The sequence below is a fragment of the Perognathus longimembris genome, chromosome 12 (assembly GCF_023159225.1).
Source record: "Perognathus longimembris pacificus isolate PPM17 chromosome 12, ASM2315922v1, whole genome shotgun sequence".
NCBI lineage: Eukaryota > Metazoa > Chordata > Mammalia > Rodentia > Heteromyidae > Perognathus > Perognathus longimembris.
Window position 1 is genome coordinate 35,840,833 of NC_063172.1, and position 20,101 is coordinate 35,860,933.

Consider the following 20,101-nt stretch of genomic DNA (forward strand, 5'->3'; position numbering starts at 1 on the left):
CCTCCTTCCTCAGAGGGCACCCCAATGAGCAGATGGAAAACAAGGTGGTGCAGTCAGGTGGAGTTGCCTCAACTTCTTGGTCCTCTGGGGACCTGCACCTGGCGGGAGATGGTAGGGGTGAACTCTACGGCTAAGGTCGCCGGACTCACAGGGGGGCCCGTCGGGGTGCGCTGGCCGCTCTGACGGGGCCAGACGGTTTCCCTCGTCAGCGCCCGGCGCCGGCCTTCCTCACAGAGGCGGCCGGCCTCGCTCACAGAGGCTGCTTGGAGCCCACCGCCCGCCTCACGCCCGATCGCGCCCCACCGCTCTGCGCAGGAGGCCCCGCCCCTCCACGGAGGCCCCGCCCCTCCACGGAGGCGCCGCCCCGGTCCTCCCACAAGTCCCGCCTCCCTCTGGGGTCCCACAGGTTGTGGATGAGGGCGCGCCCCGTCCAGGGCAATCCCGTCAGCACCTCAGAGAGGCCGCTCGCCGTCCCCGGCGCTCGACGACGCGCGCCTCCCGCCTCGCACGCCCCCCGCACGCTCCGCGCACGGCGCGCGCCGCCGGTTTAACGGTTGTGGCCCCCACGGGGGCGCGCCCGTCCTCCGGGGGACCCAGCGCCGAGGCCCCGTCCCGGGCCCCGCCCCGCGCCCCTCGCAGCCTTCGGCCTCCGCCTTCCTGCCCTCCCCCGGCCCGCGAGCCGACGCGCCGCCCGCCGAAGCCGTTCCCCCGACGGGCAGCGGGGCGCTCGGCCGCCGCGTCTGGGCTAAGCGCCGCGACGCTGCCGCCCCGAAGCCCTCCAGGATCTTGAGGCGGTAAGTAGCCGGGAGCCGGGTGGGGAAGCCGGTGTGCGCCGTCGTCCCCGAGGTGCGGACGTTGAGGCAGGTGAGGGAGGAGAGCGCTGAGGGGAGGAGCGGTGGGGGCGAGCGGTCCCTGGCGGGCCTTCCCCGAGGGCGCTTCCCACGGGTCGTCGGAGGATGGGGGCGTGGGGGGGGAGGGAAGCCGGGGAGCAAAGATGGGGGCAGTCCGAGGACATAGTAACAAAATGCCGCCCCAAAGACCAAACAACAAGAGGAAACAACCAGTGAAAACTTGTTCTGCCAGGGGGAGAGGGGGACAGAGAGCCAGAGGGGAACGTGGCCAAAACACTCTGGATCGGAGGAGAAAATGGGACAGGGAAGCAGATGGAGACGGACTTGGGGAAAAGGGTGAAGAGAGAGGGGAGGGTGGTGGAAGGGTGAGCTTGACCAAGGTACAGTGTATGTATACGTGGGTAGGCCAAAATGGCACCCCTCCTTGTACAGCTAATAGAAGTTAATGAAAGTGTAAAAGTCTCCCTCTCCCTCCCCCCCGTCTCTCTCTCTCTCTCATCGATCTATCGATCTATCATCTATCTATCTATCTATCTATCTATCTATCTATCTATCTATCTATCTATCTATCTATCTATCTATCTACCTACCTACCTTATCTTATCTTTAAAGACTTATCCACAGCACCATCTTTGTTCCAGGCACTGGTACTTGGCACTAGGCATTGGGCTCGTTTCAGGATTTTTGTCCTCTGGCCAGAAGCTACGGAAAAAGCCAGTTTCATATGAGGGTAGTCGCAGACACCTGTTGCCTTAACAGTTTTCTAACTGAATGTTCAGTTGTATTTCTGCTGAAATGTCGTTCAAACACACACACACACACAAAAACCTTGGAAAACTCATTTTGGTCATACAGAGAAAGTGTAAAATACAGTAATGATGGAATGTACAGGTTTAAATAAATTTTTTTGTTTGGATGTTTTTCTACTGCCCCTAAATAGTGCCAAAAGATTTGTGGAACGTTAGTAAAATGATTTTCACCAGCCTAGTCATAATTGGTTTGTCTCTTGTTCTCCTAACTTTTTATCGTTACTATCATTTGGCTTTAAGGCATATTAATTTTGGAAAAGTAATGTTTTGAAGTTGGAAATTGAGATTAGATGTCATCTAGTTATTGTATGGGAAATGTACAGAATTTCTTAATTGCAGTAAATCCATCAACATTTTCTAAAGCAGTCTAGAATTTGTTTTAGGGGTCAGGGGACTTGCAGGATAGCCCCCAGGGCCTGCTGCACATTAGGTAAGTGCTCTTTCATTGAGCTAAAACACCTATCCAGTTATAAGTAGTCTAAAATTTAAATTGGAGATTTTAAATATAAGACACAGCTTCCCCAAATAGGACATATTATTACTTATGCTATGGCCTGTGATTACTGTGGTACTATCCTTGTAGAATAAAGAAAACATAAGATATTTGATATTCTAAGAAAAATTAAATTGGAGGAATGAAAATATTTGCATGTAAAATTTTATTCTGCTGGATGCTGGTGGCTTATGCCTGTAATGCTAGCTACTAGGGAGGATGAGATCTGAGGATCAAGGTTTGAAGCCACTCCAGGCAAATAATTCCTTGAGACTCTTACATCTCCAATTAACGAGCAAAAACTGGAAGTGGAGGTATGGTTCAAGTAGTAGAACGCCAACCTTGAGCAAAATAAGCCAAGTTAGTATGAGGTCCTGAGTTAAGATCCCACTACTGTCATACACACACGCACATGCACACACACACACACACACACACTGTGTTAAGATTTATACATAAATGTGCCTTCTCATACTTAAATGTTTCTATCATTACATAACATGCTTGTATAGAATAGTGGGTAGTTAGATATCTTCCCAGACAATTTTAGAGACAGGGAACAAATTTGGTAGTCAAATTCTTACTAAACACATATTAGCTGTGTGGATTGTGGTATGTATTTTTGCCTGTTTGTCGTATGTAAACTAGAAATTATTTCTCTAACAGTTTATCAATCATAGTTAAATGAGATTTAGCAGTCAAGAGGATGGGACTTCATATACATTAAGAAGTAAAAATGGCGTTTTAATTTAAAAAATATATGCCTAGTATAAAGATTGTCTAAATTGGTTAGAACTTGTGTTTATTATTTCTGTGTGCTGTATTTTAGAAAGTTCTAGCTTAATTTGCAATTTAAGAACTAATGAGATCAATTTTTAAAAGAATATGAACCTAAGAGATAGTTGGTATTGACATATGTGTAATAGCACTGCAACTTGTTTCTTTAGTAATATGCCTGAGCCCTGTTATAAATAGCTTGACCTTTTTGTTTTTTTTTTGCCAGTCCTGGGCCTTGGACTCAGGGCCTGAGCACTGTGTCCCTGGCTTCCTTTTTGCTCAAGGCTAGAACTCTGCCACTTGAGCCACAGTGCCACTTCTGGCCGTTTTCTGTATATGTGGTGCTGGGGAATCGAACCCAGGGCCTCATGTATACGAGGCAAGCTCTCTCGCCACTAGGCCATATCCCCAGCCCCTGCTTGACCTTTTAAAATGATTTGTTACTTATGTGTGAACTTGAATGAAATCTACCCGTACTTTATCTCCAGTGAATGTTTTTAAGACTTCAGATCAAAGTATCTTTTCAAACCATCAGTGTCACAAAACTAGATGTTTTCATTTTAAAGCACAACTTTGTGATAGGCTCATCACTTGCTGATGTAACAGGTGAGATTCTGTTTTGTTTGCAAGCGTTATCCTTTCTAACAGTTGGCAATACAAATGCCTATTCTAGATAGTAACAGTTGCATTACAGGAATCATTTTGTTTTTGGATTCTGCACCAATTAGGCATCAAAGATGGAAGTTATTTTATATACTCCCTTGGTAGTTCAGTTCACTAAACTCAAGTTGTGGTCCATGGAGTTTTGTTTTGATTTTAATTCCATAGATCAGTTTTAGAATAATAATTATAATTATGTCTTGCAAATACTTAACCTTTTCCATTAACAATATGATGATAGTATTTATGTACTAGCCATTGTCATCTCTAATTCTTATTTCCTATAATGTCAGTGTTTCTGTGCAGGCATAACTTACTAAAAAAAAAAGTGTGTTCAATAGCACCATTTTTCTAATTTTCTTGGTTTATGTGGATTTATATGGGGGGAGTCCTGGCTGTTTCTTTCCTACTGCCACCTGAAAGGTAGGTGACACTGAAAGCACTTTAAGTATTTGTGTACTTGTTTTGCAAATTCATATAATAGACTTCTATAACTACCCAGCTCTTGAAAATCCCTTGTTTGAATACTATGGATTTGCCTTGCTCAGCAACTGGAAAAGACTTTACAACCTACAACTAATTTCAGCTGAGCAATGAAAATTAAAGAACAGCTGCCAAAGTCATCTTTTGTATTCTCATTGAGCAGTTTCATATGGGAAACAGGATGGAAAGTTACTGCAAGTTACTGCATGCTAGTATTTGGGTCTTCATTACAGTGGTTATGATAAACACAAAATAACATACATTAGAAAGAATGTGTATTAACATTAGTGTTTTAGGGTTTGTATTTTAAATATTTCTTTACATACAGGAAATACTCAATATTTTAGGTTTTAGGCTAGTAATCGTATTTTTAAAATTTTTTTGCTTTCTGTTTCATCAAAATTGTATTGCCCACTATTGATTGATTGCATTGGTATATTTATAGAAGGTTCTCTATAGTTATTTTGTAATGCTTTTCATTAATAGATATGTTACAAAGTAGGTAGATACTGATTTGGAGCACTGACTGGAATATTCCCAAATGTTAGGAGAAAAAGATCACATTTTGTACTTGGTTATTATTGTTAACTTTGAGGGGATATTTATGTGTTAGAATTGTTAATGTTTAATTTTTAACACGTTTAAAATTTCAAACACTTGAAATACATATGTACGTGCACATATACTTACGTATTCCAATTTTTTGGAATGCAAATGTAGTTACCAACCGCAATATATAATCAAGGGAAATAGTAACTTGGATTTGGGATTTGCTTATGAATAACAGGCTAACAATTACTTTTTGGATGAATACATTCAATGCCAATTGGAGTTTTTTACTTTTGACTTACTTGATGTTATTAGAATTTAGAAAGTTTGTGTACCATGACGATGTTGGAAAATTTTCGTTATAATGAGAAGATTCTTAAATTTAGAGATGTTATTTAGGAAAACTGGCTACAGGTACTAGGATGTAAAGATAAATAAGGTTTAGTTTGGGGGGGCCTCAGCTAATTCATAGTCTAGATAGGCTTATAATATACTTAGTATGATGTCTTTTAGGAAGACTGATAAAGGACAGTAGAGGCCTTTGGAGGAGAAAGATAAGGAAAGAGGAATTATTATTTTGTTATTGAGCAGAATTTCATGTAAATATTTTTAATGTTACCAGTGGGTATATGAAAATAAGTACTTGTAAGAGAGCTGGGAGGTCAAGAAAGCTCTGGACAAGGAACCTGAATATCCATATATATATGGTGAAACAAAATAACATTAATGCAACAATTTATTGGACATTAATAGTATGGTAGACACTAGTACATACCAGAGACATACTTGGATGATACATAACTATAATTTTTCAGTGGGTTATTGCAACTTGTGCAATAGAGGCCAGTTTAGAAAAGGATACAGGGTTGGTCTGTAAGCATATGAAAAGCTTACTTAATCAGAATGTGAGCATTTTGGCCTGAATGCAATGGAAAGACAGGTTGAGGTCAGCTATATTGTAGAATATTGTCCACAAACCTGGTATGAGAATATACATCACTTCCTGCTCTCTTGTCTTTGGGTTACTTACTTTATAATACTTGTAGCTGACATATGCTGAACTCTTAGTATGTACCAGTGATTTTGGTAAGTACTTTATATACCTTAAACAATTTAGTCTTTACCTCAGGCCTAGAAGGTGGAGACTAGTGGTATGCATAGGTTAGGATATCTATAGGTATCCATAGGATAGCTAAGTGCTAGAGCTATGATATGAATCCAGGTAGGCTGACATGTATAACTTAGTTTTTAAGGCAGACTCTCTTCATGTAGTCCTGAATGTCCTTAAACTTGAAATCTTCCTTCCTCAGCTTCCCAAGTGTTGAGATGACAGGTATGTACCACCACTCCTGGCCTACTGACATGAAATGAGCTATTAATCATGCTATCATGCCTTATTTATAGAGTTGTTCTAAACGGCCACATTTGCAGGTGGTTTACTATTTATGCCATAGACTTTAGCTTCTGTTTCTCTTATTTGTAATCCAGAAGATGTCAGGTAACTGAAGCTTTTTTATTTTATTTTATTATTATTATTATTATTATTACTATTTTTTAGCAAAATTTCACATAGGAGCTGGGCAAGGTTGTGTGTTCCTGTAATTCCAGCTACTCAGGAGGTAGAAGCAGGGAAAGTGAGTTCAAGGCTAACTCCAGCAAAGTTATTAATAAGACCCTATCTTAAAACAAAAATATAAGCAAGAAGGATTGAGTGTAGCTTTAGTGGGAATCATTTGGCTATCAAAATGGGTTCTCACTCAAAGTCCCAGTTCCTAAAAGAAAGATGTTGAATAGTATAGTTTGAGAAGATGCTATATCCATTTGTTCAGGGAATGCTATTTAGTCTCTATTTTGGATTCAGTTCAGGTACCATGTTAATTGCAGATGGCACTGGATCAGTACTATTCTTCACTTTAAGTAGAATATCTTCTTCATTTTTGTACAATTATAGTATGGTATAATAGTCTTTACGTCATGAGGGGGATGTTTTTGGTGTCCCAAAACCATGGAGTACCTATATCTATTTCAAAGGTAATGAATGAATAAAGAACTGTGGAATTAAGAGAGCATTGGTAGGAATGAGGAAAATACATGTCTTTTGGAACTAGAATGGGCAGGAATTACAGATGTGTACTGTAATTTAAAGCATCAAGTTGCAGTTATGTTAAAAGGTTATCTCAGACAGTTAGGTGATGATGTTAAGGAATCCAAGATGAGGGACAGTTTTGGCATCAAAGCAAGTAATTTGATTTTGCATATGTTTCGTGGAAGTGCCCGTGATAATATAAATTGAAGTTCAGAGGGGATGATAAATGTATACATTTGGTTGTATTTATCATGTTAACTAGGTAGTTGCAACTATGAAAGTAGAGGAGATTAGCTGAAGCTAAAGACTCAAGTGCCACAAGGGAAGACAACAGCTACGTTTAGTGGTATTCCTACATTTAATTGGAGAGCAGAAAAATAACCAGTAATGGAAGTTAGAAATGGCAATCAAAGAAATAGGAAATAAATCAAGAGAATAGAATAACAAAAGTAAAAGGAAGAAAATAACTATAGGCACAAATAAGTATAATATACATATACACACATCCATCTATGTGTGTAGATGTATATTTGAGGACAGAGTGTCTCTGCATAGCTAAGGCTGGTCTGAAATTCACTAGCTCACTCTGGTCTCAAACTCATGATCTTCCCTCATTATCCTCTCAGGCACTGGGATTATAGGTATGTTCCATTACGTCCAGCTCAAAGGAGGAAAATGTTTAGAATAATAAGACAAATATTAGGAAGAGCTCTGAGGTTATTACATATTATTTAAAATCCTCTTCATGTCTTTCTTAACTTATAAAATATTTATCTTGAAGTGAGAGTAGTAGTTATTATATTTTTCAAATAATAAATGTGTGTTTTTCCCTATTGAAGTATGGAACCTCAAGGTCTTTATGACAATGGAAACCAAAAAATTGATTGGTAAACCGCTTCAACCAGCAAGACCTGTTCGTCATCTGACTTCTCCCCCTGGTGAGTAGTACTTTAAATATTAATTTATTAGTCACTAATTAGTATCGAAAGTCCAAATGACTTTTAAAGTAGCTAAGGTATATTTTAAAAGAAATAATAAGAATTACAGTAATGGTCTTATCTGCTTGAGGTTTTTAAGTGTTCTCTAGAGGAAAAGATTGTTAATGTTTTTAAATGATCAGTTTTAGAAGGGGTGATACTGAATCAAGATGTCAATACTCATAAAAACATTGAGTTGAAACTTTTTATACAAACTACTTAAAGATAATACTAGTAGCAAATTATTAGTGTAAAGTGAAAATTATTAGTCTAAAGTGTGCCAGACCACCAGTGGTTCAGAACGGTGTGAATTTCATTTCATTTCATATATCATTTGTGTAGTTAACTGGCTTCTGCTGTATAATTGTGCTCAAAATAGAAATTGCACCCTGTGCTATGACCACTGCACAGTCATGATAAATTAGCCTTTTAAAAGACCTACCTACATGCAAACCAAAATCCAGACCAACAATCTTCCTGCAAAACAGCACGTTCAGATTCCTCACAAGTGATGCTGTACTTGCACCCTATTAGAGATTAGAGTTGTACTTGACCTGCATCATATCTAATTTCAGAATCTAAACAAAAAAAAAAAAAACCAAAAAAATTTTTTGCCTATAAGACTATTTTGGACAAACTCTTTTTTTTTTTTTTTTTTTTGGCCAGTCCTGGGCCTTGGACTCAGGGCCTGAGCACTGTCCCTGGCTTCTTCCCGCTCAAGGCTAGCACTCTGCCACTTGAGCCACAGCGCCGCTTCTGGCCATTTTTTCTGTATATGTGGTGCTGGGGAATCGAACCTAGGGCCTCGTGTATCCGAGGCAGGCACTCTTGCCACTAGGCTATATCCCCAGCCCATGGACAAACTCTTGATATTTATTTTCTAAATTGGAATAATAACTTTTAAAATTAATTTTAAATTCTTCATTATTTGTTGCCAGAATGGCTTTGGTTGTCTAATTTAGATGATGCACAGATAGCTTATTTCATTTTTTTTAACTTTTTTTTTTGTTGGTCCTGGTGCTTGGCTGTGGCCTCTGAGCCTCTCTGCTCAAGGCTACTGCTCTACCACTTGAACCACGGCACTGCTGGCTTTTTCTGAGTAGTTTATTGGAGATGAGTATCTTTCAGAGTTTCCTGTGTGGATTGGATTTGAACCATGATCCGCACTCAGATCTCAGCCTCCTGAGTAGCTAGGATGAGCCACTAGCTTACTTATTAAGTAAGCCACTTGGCTTACTTATTTCAATTTTTTTGGGGGGGGGTTCATCTGAATTGCTTACTTAAGAAAGGGAAAATGTAGTCTTTTTTGGGTGGTGGGTGGGGGGAGAAGAGGCAAGACCTGGGACTGAACTGGGTATCTGAGGCTTGCTTTAGTTCATTGGATGATGCTTTGCGATGTGAGCCATGCCTCCAACCCCATTTTTTTTTGTGCCTGTACTCAGAACTGTTCCTAAGCTTTTGCTCAATGCTAACGTTCCACCATTTAAGCCACAGCTCCACTTCTGACTTTTTTTTTTTAACAAGGTGTTGTACAAAAGGGGTACAGTTACATAATAAGGCAGTGAGTACATTTCTTGTACACTTCTGGCTTTTTTGTTAGTTAATTGGAGATAAGAGTCTCACGGACTTTCTTGACCAGGCTGGCTTTGAACTGTGATCCTCAATTCTCAGCCTCCTGAATAGCGAGGATTACAGACATGAGTCATGGGTTCCTGGTCTCCCAAGTGTTATTTGCACATAAGTGAACAAAAAAGGTAGAAATGGTACCAGTTTCTGTTTCTTGTTGTTTCTTCCATCCTAATTCTTTCAAGGAAGACCATCTCGACTTTTGTCATGTGTGCTCTTAAGATAGCTGTGACTTGGGGCAGACAGTGGAATTAATGGCTCTTTCCTGTATCATAACCAAACTGAATCCCATGTCTTTCAGAGGTATACCAAAAGGTTGTAACATAGGGTCAAAGCTCAGATTCCACCTTAATGGGAGATAAACATTTGAAATAACTCCTATCTGTGACCAGCTGTTTACCAGTACCTTCTTTTCTTCATTACTGTCTTTTTTTTTTTTTTTCAAGTAAAAAGATGGATTTGCTGGGGAAGTAAAATGTAAACTGACCGGCCATAGTCAGGACCCAAACCGCAACCGTAAAAAGGCAGGCTGGCCAGCCAGGTCCGCAGCCCAGACTTGGAGCTGGGACTGCGTGTCCCAGGCCCTGCTTGGGGTAGGGTTATAAAGAAAAATAGCACATGGTCAAGCTTGCCACACGCAGGTGGCCAATGAGGTTACAACACTTACAGAGCATGCCAGGTCACACGTTTTCTTCATTTCTTGGAGGAACCTTTTAATTAGGTGAATGCAGTGGCCAGAGGGAGGGAAATTCTATTATCTCTTGTTTAATTATAATCCTTTTAAGATTGAGACAGTGTCAGGGGCTTACTAGGTAGAAAAGTTTAGTGCATAAAGAACAACTTTTTAGTTTCTCAGTATACTTCCAAAACTCCCTGAAAAACTCAGGCCCCAGAGGAATAACACTCAGATTGAGTTACTTCCATTTGTGAAGGCTTCCTGACATCTCAGAACAAATTCCCCTAGTAACTTTTCTAAATCTCATATAATTTATTGTGTTATAGTCATTATTTACAAGCTTATATTTTAGACCATGAACTCTTTATGTTTGTGTACCTATCCATAACATAGAGGCTAATGTTTCAGAGGCTTGAATAAATATATGTTGAATAAAAAAACTATCAGAAAACATTTAAGAGCAGTTTCAAGTATATCATAAGCCTATTAAGGTGATGCTATATCATTTATTTAACTCATGGGTATTTAAAATAGCTATTTTTCCTCTTCACACAGGACCAGTGTTCCCTTTCAACTTTCAAAATGAATATCCATGCAACACTCAGTGCTTACAAAGTGGAGTTAGCAGAGTAAGTCATAGAAACTAATAAAATGATCCCAGGAGTGTATCTTTGTAGTAAAATGCGGGCTTACTCTATGAGGGGTTCAAATCCCAGCATGTGTGTGTGTTGCGTGCATACACATGGAAAATAAAATGAAATATTCAACTTTATAGACTGGAAAATAACATTTCTTGGATTGCATTTTTATGCTAGATACTATGCTTTATAAATTATACCATCAAGTTACGATACCTTTTCAAGCTATGTTAAAGACAGTATGTCACTTACATACCTAGCATTTGCAGATTTAAACTTTTTGTTGTTGGTGGTGGTCATGGAGTTTGAAGTCAGGGCCTGAGCCCTGTCCTTGAGTTTTTTTGCTCAAGGCTAGTGCTCTACCACTTTGAGCTACATTGTGACTTCTGGTTTTCTAGTAGTTTATTGGAGATAGAGTCTCGTGTACTTTCCTGCCTGGGCTGGCTTGGAACTGAGATCCTCAGATCTCAGCCTTCTGAGTAGCTAGGATTACAGGTATGAGCCATGGGCACACAGCACACTTTTCAATATTAATTTTTTTTGACCATCAACATTTTCTTTATTTAAACTAAAACAACTTCCATGTAACATGACAATTCAAGATTCAAAAGATAATCTAACATTAAAGTTTAGGAACTCAGTCATTCAATGCACAAAAACCATGACAAAGTAATAGACACATTTAAACCTAATACTAAATGACTAGATTGCTGCAGAGTAGAAGTTCTCCAGTAGGATTAGCTTCTTTAAGTGTTTTAAGTCCAATCCACCTATGGTGCTTCCACATGTTAGTAGCTGCATAGACTAATTTCAGCTGGCATAAGCTTTTAAGCATATGCAGAAACACAGGGAAAGGCATGCATTAAAATGTGATAATAACACTTCAGGGACATGGGAAGCATGAGGCATGAATCTGAATGTTTCTGGCACCCATGAAGCATCGTGTCTCACAATCAGTGCTCGTCTGTTTTGATAGGCAATGTAGATATTTTCTAGAGACAGGATTTTGCTGTGGCACTTAATCTGGCCTCAAATTTGTAATCCTCTCTGACTTAGCCTCCTGAGTGGTAGGAACAAGTAATTTGGTTCTATCATATTTGGAAGGGAAAATAATCAACTTTCTAAATGTAAATCTTTTTTTTCAAATTTTTTATTATCAAACTGATGTACAGAGAGGTTACAATATTAATTTTTTTAAACCTAAAGAATAATCTGACCTCGTTAGAATTTTTTTCAGGAAATCTTTTTACTTTCTTTCTTTTTTCATTTCTTTATTGTCAGAGTGATGTACAGAGGGGTTACAGTTTCATAGGAAATCTTTTTATTTGTTTTTGTACTGATATCAAGGCCTAAACTCAAGATCTGGAAGGAACACTTGCTCAGCTTTCAGTCTCATAGACTATTCCTTCTTGGCTGGCTTCAATCCTCAATCCTACAAATCTTAGCCTCCTAAAGAGCTAGGGTTATAGGTATGAGCACTATTACCCTGATTTTGTATATCTCTCTAGTTCTATTTCCTTGCCACCAGTTTCAGTGACAACTATCCAATTTGTTATTGCCCATGAGTATATTTTGATTTTTACTACAATGAACAGAATTCCTCTGTTTTATAATTTATATAAATACTGTTGGACCTTATCTGTTTTGCCATTTAGTATTAAAATTAATTTTTTTTTTTTTTTTGCCAGTCCTGGGCCTTGGACTCAGGGCCTGAGCACTGTCCCTGGCTTCTTCCCGCTCAAGGCTAGCACTCTGCCACTTGAGCCACAGCGCCGCATCTGGCCGTTTTCTGTATATGTGGTGCTGGGGAATCGAACCTAGGGCCTCGTGTATCCGAGGCAGGCACTCTTGCCGCTAGGCTATATCCCCAGCCCCTAAAATTAATTTTAAAACTTAATTTTTCACTAAATTTTTTACAATATGAAATTCAAAAATAGAGCATTTTATATAAAAATTTTTATCCAGTCCAGTTCTCCTATTTCCTATTAACTTTGTGAATATCTTAAAATAAAGATTGTCCTTCAAATAGGACTGGAAAAACTGAATAAGAATCCTCTCATCAGTACATTCAGTGGATGTTTCTCTTTTCCTTTGTCTCATTGGATCAATTTTTGTTCTATGTCCAAGGACTAATTTACTTAACAGTCATCCCACTTATAAATCAACATCAGGATCTTTTTCATAAGCGATTCTAAGAGCAAATATTCTAGTATTTGTAGACACAGTGCTTTAATCAACTAAGAAATATGGCTTTGGGATCTTCTATGTATAGGACCAATATAATTAATCTTTGATCTTGTGCTCCCTTTCAGAAATAATCATAATCTGTGATACATGCCTGTAATTTCAGCACTCAGGTGGCTGAGCAAGGGGACTTTTGAATTAGAGGCCAGTCTGGGCTAAATAATAAGATCCTATCTCAAAAAAATAAGCATAATCTGACAAAATTAACATGTGAATATATTCATTTTTAATAAGCTTATCATTTAATGATTACTTATACTTTGGCTGCAAATATTCCTTGGTTAATGTAGGAAAATTATCTCTTGAGTGGTAAAAATAGCCTAATGTGGAAGTTTTAAGTCTCTGCTAAATACATGTTCTTGTTGAACAGTGTAAGACGAATGGAATGCAAGCCTTTTCTCAAGGTCTTAATGAACAACAGCAACATCAGTCTCCAGTTAAAAAAGGTAACATTGTATGATAATTCCCCAATTTTATCAGAATAATGTATTAGTACTTATGTAGAGTTAAAATTACCTTCTTGCTTAGCTACAAACTTATGTACATAAGAAATGTTATTACAGCCTTTTAGGTTGATTTTGGTCTCTATAAATCACTGTATTGGTTTGATTACACACAAGGAGATGATATTAGATTAACTATGGTTTAAAACAACATGGAGTTTATTTCTGTGTTTAACATACCATGTAAAATTCTAAGCCTGTATGCTAAGTGGCTCTGCTCTGTGATATACCACTGTCCTAGTGTTCTTTGTCTAGTTGTTATGCCCTTGAAAACATGTAATTTCAGTAATATGATTCAAGATGCCTGCCCCTGTACCTGACCTTATGTATTCTAGCTTTCAGGAAGGAAGAGGAAAGGAAGTCCCAGAAATTACAATCCCAATTAAACATGGAATTTGGGGTTGCCAGTTCTTTTCTTTCATTAAGTCAATAATATTGTACCTTGTATCTTCTTGCTATTATGTTGATAGTTTCTGATGAACCTTTCTGATAAGAAATCAGCAGATGTTTGAGTCATTGCTTACTCTGGAGATAAAGGCTCAATATTGTGTCTCCCTATTACTACCTAGCATAGTCCCTTATACACAGTGAAAACATAATATTTCTTGAGTTGAATTAATCTTCATTAGATTTAAATTTTGTATTGATTGAGATTGGTTAGGCTCATTTTAGGGCCTACTTGATGTAACTGAATGTATAATTGATACTGCTGCTGTTATAAGTTATAATAGCAGTTCATTTTACTAGACCTGAACTGTTAGTTTCCTCAAACTCCTCTTTTTTTCTTGGAAGTGGCAGATGTTTTTCAATGTGTCTTCTCACACTATCTTTTGCATAGATACTATTCATCATTTTATAAAATAATGAGCAGTTCAAGGACATCCAGAAAGAAATTAGCCAGAAAGTGATCTAGAGGACTGTTATGTTTTATAACATTAGGTTTAATATTTAATGTCTACAGAGAGAATTAAATACAGCAGAGATTTCCTGTTGAAGCTCTCAAGTGTTTCCATCTGCAGAAAAAAACCAGACTTTTTGCCTGATCATCCCATTGTACTTCAAAAACCAGTAAGTAGCTTAAAATGTTTGTATTTAAAATTGAATTTTGAATATTTGTCTTTGACATTTTTATTTGATTATATCTGCAGATATTGATCTTTTCATATTGTTATACTTAAAAATTTGTCATAAAAATCTAAAAGTATAACATAACCAGCTATAAAATAATTGTCAGTCTACTCATGAGATAGAATGTAATAGTTACATTTTATTTATGAAATTTTATTCTGGAAAATGCCACCCCATATTCTAAAAGTTCTTTTTTGTTTTTCAATTAAGTTCTACAATCAACCTTAGGTTTATTTTACTGCTTGCTGTGTGGTTGAATTTTACTTTTCTTAAATGGCTATCCCCATATTCTAGCACTATTTATTGAAAAGACATGTCTTTGACACCTTTGGGGCAATATATTCATTGTCTGTGGACTGTATTCTGTTCAGTTACTATTTGATAGGTAGTATCAATATGTGGACTCAGGGCTCCTCACTTGCTTGGCAGGCACTCTTATCAGTTGAGCCATGCCTCCAGCCATTTTAGCTTTGGTTATTTTTCATATAGTTTCACTTTTTACCTAGGCTGTCATGTACTGTGGTACTACTATTTATGCTTCCCACCATAGCTGGGATGACAGGTACACTTGACCCTACCCAGATACTGATTAAAATGGGATCTTATGAACATTTTGATTGGGCTGACCTCAAACTATGATCCTCCTAATCACTATCTTCTGAATTGGTAGGATTATAAGTCTGAGTCTCTGAGCTTTCTTGTGTCACAACTTTGCAATTGTAAATAAGGATGATAACCTATGGCAGTTAGGATTAAATAAAATAGTATATGATAACATTTAGTAGGATACCTAGTTCTACATTATGAACTCAGTCAGTGATTTTTTTTTGTTGTTGGAACTGATGATTGAACTCAGGGCCTCATGATTGCTAGGTGGGTGCTCTACCATATGAGCCACACCTCTAGTCTCAGTAAGTGATTTTTCTGAGTGTGTGCCTATCTCAGGGCTTGTTCTTAGGGCCTGGGTAATGCCTCTGGGCTGTTTTTTGCTCAGGGCTAGTATTCTGTCACTTGAGCCAAAGCTCCACTTGTAGCTTTTTAGTAGTTTATTGGAGTTATGAGTCTTGCAGGCTGGCTTCAAACTGTGATCCTCATATCTCAGCCTCCTGAATAGCAGGGATTATAGGCATGAACACCAGCATCTGGCAGTAAATGATTTTTATTCTATATGCTTCTACACTAACATTTGCCTGTAGTTTTTGACAGTTTTCAAAACCACTATGCAGGTTAAGCCAACTAGAATTTTATTGAGATGAGACACATTGATATACTAAGATAGAGAATACTAGGTACTATTTCCATTTTTGGAATTATAAACTTTAAAATTCCATAGCATATATTTAATAAATTTTATAAATTTTATGTTGCTTATACTGCATATTAATGTTTATTTCATAATGTAACTTCCCAAGCACTTAAAGACCATTATCCAATTCTTGTTAAAATTAATGAAATCAGCAAATAAAATTTTTCATAGTACCTCTCAGGAATATGTAAATATGGAAAAGTGTACTGGATGATACTTGATGATATTTTAAATTTCTCACTTGTTTGAATTGAGAATGTTCTGTAGGAATAAACATAAGAATATAATCACATTTTATTTTCAGACTTTCTCATTAACACTTTATTTTGTAAATAAAGTTTGATGCACACTTTATTTTGCTCAAACATATGTTACAGTTTTCTTTTGCTTTATGCATTAATAACATTTATAAAACTAGATATCACAAACAGAACAAGTTTAGAAATACCATATGATGTATTTAAAAATGAATTACATAAGTCTATGAACCACTAAACTGTTTTTATTGACAGTTCTAGTTACTTTAATAGTTCCTATAGTAACATGCATTTAGCTCTGTAAACACCACATAGGCTCACAGTATTTGATTTGATAAACTAATTTGTAAAAACTATATTTAGTCTAATCAATAAATTCACTCTCTTCTATATTACAGGAAAACAACCAAAGTTTTAAGTAGCATTTTAAGAACAGATGAATTTGAAGATAAAGAATTATTCGTTTTATATTTTGGACACCTGCAAATGAAGTGGATCTAATAACAATAACTGTAATGGACTGTGACAATTCAATTTATTTTTAATTTTGATGGTTGGCTATTTGGCTTCTCCTAAAATGAGAAAAATATTTTAAACTATAAAGAATTTTCTAATCAGTTTCAGCTTTGCAGGCAGTTTCCTGCAAAAATTGGGAAGTAACACTGGAAAGTAGGAATTTGGTTAGTAAAGTGGGAAAACTGTGAATTTATTATTTGCATGCTACTTGCAAGTTTTTCTTTTTCATCACTTGTAATAATGGAATGGAAATGTAAGCTGTAAAGATTCTCAAATATAAAGTATTTGCTACGATGTATATCTGGTACCTAATTTCTTGTTGCTTTTAAAATTGCTTTTGTTCTTTTTCCCACTGATTTCTTACCAGCACTTCAAGAGATCATTAGGATCACTCCAGAGAATTAGAATAATTCAGGATTTCCAATAGTTGTCAGTAACAGAAGAATTTCTAAGACATTTCTTTTGAAATATATGATTGGCTTCTAGGTTTCAAATAAGAACATTGTCTTAGATTTGTAGGTACTAGCAGAATTTGACAATTGGAAAGCAATAGTAGTGAATGAAATTGAAGTTGAAAATAACTGCTACTTACATCACTAATCAGATTATATTAATAGTGGAAGTTGAACAATTGCAAAATAAAAATATTTCAGTTCCAAAAGGGGGAAAATGTTGGCATTTGAAAATAACAGGTGCATTAAGTTTCAGCTCTATAATTAATAACAAGAACATATAGATAAAGAATTTGGAGGTTCAAACTTTAATTTAATACAAGTCTATATTTTTCACTCTGGATGTTACTGTTACCTAAAAAAAAAAGAAGTTACTTCCAGAAGAATGTAAAAAATTGCTGAAAGGTAAGTGTAAAGTCTGCTTCTTTCAGATCCCTGCATCTATTGGCAAGGCATTCAAGGCCCTCAGTAGGCAGAAAGTTTATCTTTCACTGTATGTGAACTAAAGTCAGGATCCTTCGTCTTCACTGGTTTTGGAGCTAGTTTTCCCAATTTCATTTTTAGTCCATGGTAGATTTCCCTTCTTGGTCTTTTAGTACTTTGTAGCACTTTGTAGTACTTTCTGTATTTGGTTTTTCAGTACTTTGTTCTCCAGAGAAAGGTGTTTGGTTTTTGTTAATAAGAAAGAAAATCCTTTCATTAACCATAAACTATTGTTTATTTTAAAATGAGATATTTAGGGTTCTGTTTTTTAAATTTGTGTTTTGTCCCTACTATTTTCCTTGTATACCATAGATTGTAGTATATATGCATATATGTGAAAATGCTCACACATACACATTTACACACTTAGAAACATACACAAAATATATATGTATAATAGCTGGTCAAAATTACCATAGAATAAATTGTTTCACTTTTATGTTTGCCTATTCTCAAGTCCTTTTTATTCTAGTTTTAGATTTTTTGTTAGAATAATCCCAATATTCCGTCCAATTCCAATTTATTCCAATAGTCAGTCTAGAGAGCCTTTCTACTTAGCACCATTACCAGTCAGAAGTGCTTTCCAGTTACTCTACCATAAGACTATTTTGGAAACTACCTAGACTTCATATACTGAGTTGGACACCGAACTGGGCCAACTAATACAATATTTAGTGTGTTCTAATTTATGTTTTTGAAAAAAAAGACTTGTATAATTTTATTTAAAAAATAAATTTATAGCCAACATTTTCAAGAAAACTTTGTAAAACAACCACTTAGGTTTCAGTCTTTTGAGCCATTCTTACTGTTTAATCAGATTGAGACTGTAAAGACTGTTTTGTTACCTACATGCCTTTGTACACATGTACAACTTGTTTAAATAATCACTGTACAACTCCATTATTGTTCTTTACTTTGTAAATATTAAAAGAGTTGAGCCAGGTGCTGTTTTATAGTTCTTGTCATCTTCAGAGTTGAACAAAGACATATGCACACATATACACACATTGCTCTGTGTGTGTGTGTGTGTGAAATATTGCTACAGAAGCTATGAAAAATTCTTTAATTTTTATTTAGATGGAATAAGGTCTGAAGACGTAGAAAGGTGTACAGTAAAGTCAATGTTCTATCACTGAAAAGGTTAGAAAATATTTTAGGTCAAATTTTAAATGAATGAGGTAAAATTTTAATCCAATCATATTTTCACATTTTTGAAACATTAAAGAAAACTTTATGATTCTCTTCCTTTCAAAAGAATTTGGGCTACAGAATAACAGAGTAACATTTCTGTCTGTATTTTTATTAACAATGTTTTAGCCAAAGGAAATGCTTATTAAATTATTTGTAGAGAAAACTGTGCAGTTTTATATATATATATATATCACTTGTAATTATTTTTATGTAGAAACTAGAGAATAGATATCTTTTCCCCTGAAGTTTTGTGTTTGTTTTATATTACTTTTTATTCATTTGGGTTAAAATGTGAAGTACTACAAATTCTTTGTTTTATAAATTCTTATAAAGAAAAAAACTTAGCTGTCTGATTATATACCAAAAGCATATGTCCAAAATTTGATTCAGATTTCCCCAAAGTAAAATTTCTTTCTTTGCTTGATGTTTAACTTTCACAAAGAGAATTGTGATACTAATCAATGATATAGAAGTAATATATTACTAAACAGTATTCTAACATCACAAAATGGTTCACGTGGGATAAACCAGTTTTATCTGACAGATGGAAAAAAAGCTTATAGCCAAGATTGGTTTTTATGCCTATGTAATAATTTTTAAAGAACTGTAAGAGAATAGGCATAGGATCACGTAACCACAGTGGAATAGATACTAAAAAATCTATTAATATCACAAACACTGGTTTAACCCCTCATTCCATTGAACTCTAAAGTTTCAATTTTAAGTAATTTTTATTTATCATAATTTCAGAGTTTTGTAATATTATGTATACACCTTTTTCACATTTAGAATTTTTGCCACTAGATGATTTTAGGTTGATTACAATGCAGCAAAGCAATTAACATCAAATACTGAAAGAAGTGAGCTTTGAAACTTAAGCTAAAATTCACATGGATAGTTATAGATTATACTTTTGAAGAATACATTAGCAGTATATATACACCAAACAAAAGTATACAGTAGAAACCACAGAAACAATTTCTAATTGGCATTTTAGATAAGACCCACTTGTTTTCACTGGAGCTATGAAGAAAATTCTAGGAACATCTAATTGTTGTTCAGGATCCACCAGGAAGCTGAAAAGAGGGGGGAAAATTCAGTAATGAAATTTTCATTGTATATGTGTATAGTGTGAAAATGCAAATACACATTCACACCTATTCTCACAAACACACACCAAAACATATGTATAATAGATGGTGTTAAAATTATCACAGAGGAAAAGAAGAACTTTCAGGGCAAAGGAAAGTTTGAATTGTAAAGAGAGCATTACTTTGCCTTTAATCTTCATAATTATTTTTCTAGTCAATATTTACAGACTGTGATGAGACTGAATTCTACCTAAGGAACTGTTATCTTTTGACAATTTATTTTAGTAAGTAATCAAAGAGTTTTT

At 36.4% G+C, this 20,101-nt stretch overlaps 2 protein-coding genes across 2 annotated transcripts in view; one reads left to right on the plus strand and one right to left on the minus strand.

Moving 5' to 3' along the window:
• The first annotated feature begins 665 nt into the window (after positions 1–665).
• C12H8orf88 (chromosome 12 C8orf88 homolog) lies at positions 666–16,877 on the plus strand. The gene is made up of 6 exons (XM_048359073.1): positions 666–794; positions 7,548–7,646; positions 10,543–10,616; positions 13,240–13,315; positions 14,334–14,440; positions 16,462–16,877. Exons 2-6 carry the CDS (start codon positions 7,568–7,570, stop codon positions 16,483–16,485), a joined length of 360 nt encoding a protein of 119 aa, XP_048215030.1. The 5' UTR covers positions 666–794; positions 7,548–7,567; the 3' UTR covers positions 16,486–16,877.
• Positions 16,878–19,675: 2,798 nt separating this feature from the next.
• Positions 19,676–20,101, minus strand: part of Necab1 (N-terminal EF-hand calcium binding protein 1) — a 145,354-nt gene continuing 144,928 nt past the window's right edge. Inside the window, exon 13 of the mRNA XM_048358630.1 lies at positions 19,676–19,781. Within this exon, the coding sequence (XP_048214587.1) occupies positions 19,753–19,781 (29 nt within the window). The 3' untranslated portion in view covers positions 19,676–19,752. The remainder of the gene's footprint in view (positions 19,782–20,101) is intronic.